This window comes from Dendrobium catenatum, unplaced genomic scaffold (assembly GCF_001605985.2).
Source record: "Dendrobium catenatum unplaced genomic scaffold, ASM160598v2 fragScaff_scaffold_72, whole genome shotgun sequence".
NCBI lineage: Eukaryota > Viridiplantae > Streptophyta > Magnoliopsida > Asparagales > Orchidaceae > Dendrobium > Dendrobium catenatum.
Genome location: NW_021318534.1, coordinates 1105464 through 1108865, shown reverse-complemented (window position 1 = coordinate 1108865; position 3402 = coordinate 1105464). Strand labels below are relative to the sequence as shown.

Genomic DNA, 3402 nt, shown 5'->3' with positions numbered 1-3402 from the left:
CCTCTTTCAAAATCAGCACCTCGACGCTGAAATTCAGCACCTCGACGCTGATATTCTTCTCTCCTTTCTCCAAAATCTGCACTACCTTCATATTCCCCCCTCCTGCTTCCAAAATCCACACCTCGACGCTGAAATTCAGCACCTCGACGGTCATTTCCCATGCTCATCTCCTCTCTAGAGAGTGGCTCTAGAGGTGGCATGTCGTCATCACCTTCAAGAATCTCCACTTCCGGATTCCTCCTCCCCCGGATTGGGTTTGGATTTCCTCCTACGCCATGGCCGTCAGTGGTCTCTCTCACTTCCGATGTGTCCGGATGGGTCTTCATCTCCAATAATTTCTTCATCATTTCTTCCATCGCCGCGAACCTCCCTTCCAACCTCTCATTGTTGGTGGAGATCTCCATGAATTTCCCCTCCAGATCTGTCTTCAGTTGACCAAACTCGCCTTCTAAAACTTCCACCTTCTTCCCGGCCATCTTTCTTTTAACAGATCCACAAAAATCTTTTTCCGGAGACGACGATCTTGCTGAAATTTCAGAATTTCAGCCGCCGGTGGTCCCGAATCGATGCTCTGATACCAATTTGATAGGAAATACTTGATTTCAAGTATTTCCTAATCACTTTAGCCAAAGATCTCACAGCAAACTGCTGTCCACAGCAGGAAATCAGCCAAAACAGTGGGAAAACGCGAGAAAAACGATAGAAACACGAAGTAAGAACTTGTATTTTACTAGAAGATGAAAGGAAAATAGCAAAGATACAAGGATCCTCTATTCGAGAGGAGGATCGCACTCTCCCAATCTCTAGAATTCAATCTAGAGCCCTAGCCACCAAAGAAGAACAAGAAAAACTTTCACAAAATATCTCATAACCCTAATCCCCCCTTTTCTCCCCTACTTAATGCATACAATTCAAATCTAAAACAAAAGGACCTAATTACCCTTGCTTCCCCTCCTTTTGGCTCCAAGAAACAATTCAAACTTCAAGTGGACCCCACCCCTCTCCCTTCTTCTTGTGTCCGCCGGCCCTCCTGGCGTAGACGAACAAAGCCGGCCCAAGGGGCTGGGCCGGCTGGACCGGTCTAACACTTTTCAAAGCCTTCCTATCATAAAATCATTTAAACTGAATTTAATACCAGGACAAATAGATGATTTTGGTATCACCGTATCAGAAAAGTACTGATGACCATTTGAAGGTTTCAAACAAGAATAGGGATTGCATTCAGAAGTTAATATACGCCCACCAGATCTATTTGAATGAGAACAACGACGAGGGTCAACTACTTAAACAAAATATAACTTATATATCTTGCCTCAAATGGTTCCTTAGTGCATTTGTTATATATCGAAAACATCAAATTAAATATATATTTCCTTAATTGTTGTTGTTTAAAAGGAACGAGTGGATAAGAAGAATTCATAAAGCCTACCGGACAAGTTGAACCAAGGCTGAAGGTAAGAAGTAGCATAAAACAAATGATGTAACCACTTCTATGGGAAAAATATCAGCACTTAAGAACACAACAATAAAGGAAAGAAATTCATACTTGAAAACCCAGCTAACCTTCGATAAGTTTTAGGGAAAGCTCCTGAACTTTTCCATCAGCCTCAGAATACTCTGCCCTGAGATGTTCCAAAGCATTTTCTGCTGCCCTTTGTGTCTCTCTCTGCTCCTGAAGTTCCTTGTTCAAACTGTTTATCTTCTCTTGAAGTTGGCTAACTATCTCAGAAGCCTCATCATCTTTACTTCCATTGTTTGGCCTAGCAACCTCAACTGATCTTAAAGCCTGAGATTTTGTACCTTCTATCTGAGCTTTCAAATAATCGTTTTGAAGACTCAATTCCATAATTATCTGTGATAGTTGGTCATAGGTTCCATTGTGGTTTGCAATTACATCATCAACACCATTTTGTTTTTCAAAATTAACAGAATTACCCAACTCCAGGTTCCCATTAACCATTTGGTTTGATATTGTTGCAGCGTCTTCCGTTACACCTTGTACTGATCCATCAAATCTCTCTTCATGAGTTGACATAGCAGCATTTTCCCCGGCCATCATGTTGAATCAGACAATGAAACTATAAAAGACAACATATAAGCCAAATTAATTGCATGTACATTCTAGCACCATAATAGCAGAATACTGTAACATAATCATATTACTGCAAGTAAGAAGGAAACAAGAAGTTTCAAAATGAAAGAAAATCATGATCCTGACCTAATTAAAATCTAGAAATATGACAATGCTAGTTAGGGCATGTACAACAAGCCATCAACCATGTTTCAAAATTCACAAAAAAAATATACTTTCAGTTGTACTTTACCTGGGAATCACAAAACTCAACAAATTTTTACCAAGCAGATATTCAACCTTAAATACCGGCAAATGCCTTACAAGCTATATCAACTATACAAACATGAATCTCTTTTTGAGTCTAACAGAGTCAAGACCAAGCTTAACAAGTCTTAAAATAGCTTCAATCCTTTTGTCTTTGTAACACCCAAAAATCACAATCTCAAATTCTCATTACGGTAATTCACTGCCGAATAAAATGAACAAAATCCAGGTTCGCAATAAAGCTCGGATTCCTCGGGCAACCACATTATTCCAAGGAAAGGGTTCTCTCAACTAATCTAACTGAAGAAAATTGAAAATTCGTTACCATAAATCCATAAACTAGATCTAAAAGATCTGTAAGCAAACCGTTAAGCTCACAATCAAATGAGTGCGATTAGAGGAAAGATCCCAAAAAAGAAAGAGATGGAGAGATCTGAGACAAGGTCTACCTGATTACCACAGAATTGGCATGAGAGAGGCTTGGAAAGCAGAATGCGAAATCTAAGTTCCCTTCTCCAGTGTCGGATCAGGAAACGCAGAACCAGAGGGAACGCTAGGTTTCCGGCCAGCGGTCGTTGAACTAGAGGACATTTTTGTAAAAATAGGGGGAGTAACAAAGAAGAGAAGTAGGTTTCTGAGAGAAAAATATAAAGCTCACGCACAAGTTTTTGCTTCCGCCTTCCGGTTAGGGATAAATCTTAAAATTATTAAATTATTTTATGATAAATAATATAATCTCAAATCTTAAAACGACTAAGCATTTAAATAATATTTTTTAAAAATCAACTTCAAAATTATTCGAATTTTATATTTTTAATAAATTTATAGTCATAACAAACATCTTGTGTTTGTTGATAGGACAAACTCAATAACATCAATAATATCTTGATATGAGTGAAGTTGAATCTACACCAAGCACTCAAAATTATAATTTAAAACTTTTTAAGGCTTTTGAAAGGCCAAATAACCTTTTATTCTTACATATTAAATGATCAAAATGATAAGAATGACCTCTCAATAAATCAATAAATAAATTCTAATTCTACACATTTATAGAGGTTCAA

General features: G+C 38.0%; 1 protein-coding gene across 1 annotated transcript in view; it reads right to left on the bottom strand.

The window, feature by feature from the left end:
* LOC110108491 (protein GRIP) overlaps positions 1-2949 on the bottom strand; it is a 57072-nt gene extending 54123 nt beyond the window's left edge. Inside the window, exons 1-2 of the mRNA XM_028695664.1 lie at positions 2788-2949; positions 1564-2078 (exon numbers count right to left, since the gene is read on the bottom strand). Coding sequence (XP_028551497.1) covers positions 1564-2059 — 496 coding nt within the window. The 5' untranslated portion in view covers positions 2060-2078; positions 2788-2949. The remainder of the gene's footprint in view (positions 1-1563; positions 2079-2787) is intronic.
* Positions 2950-3402: the final 453 nt, after the last annotated feature.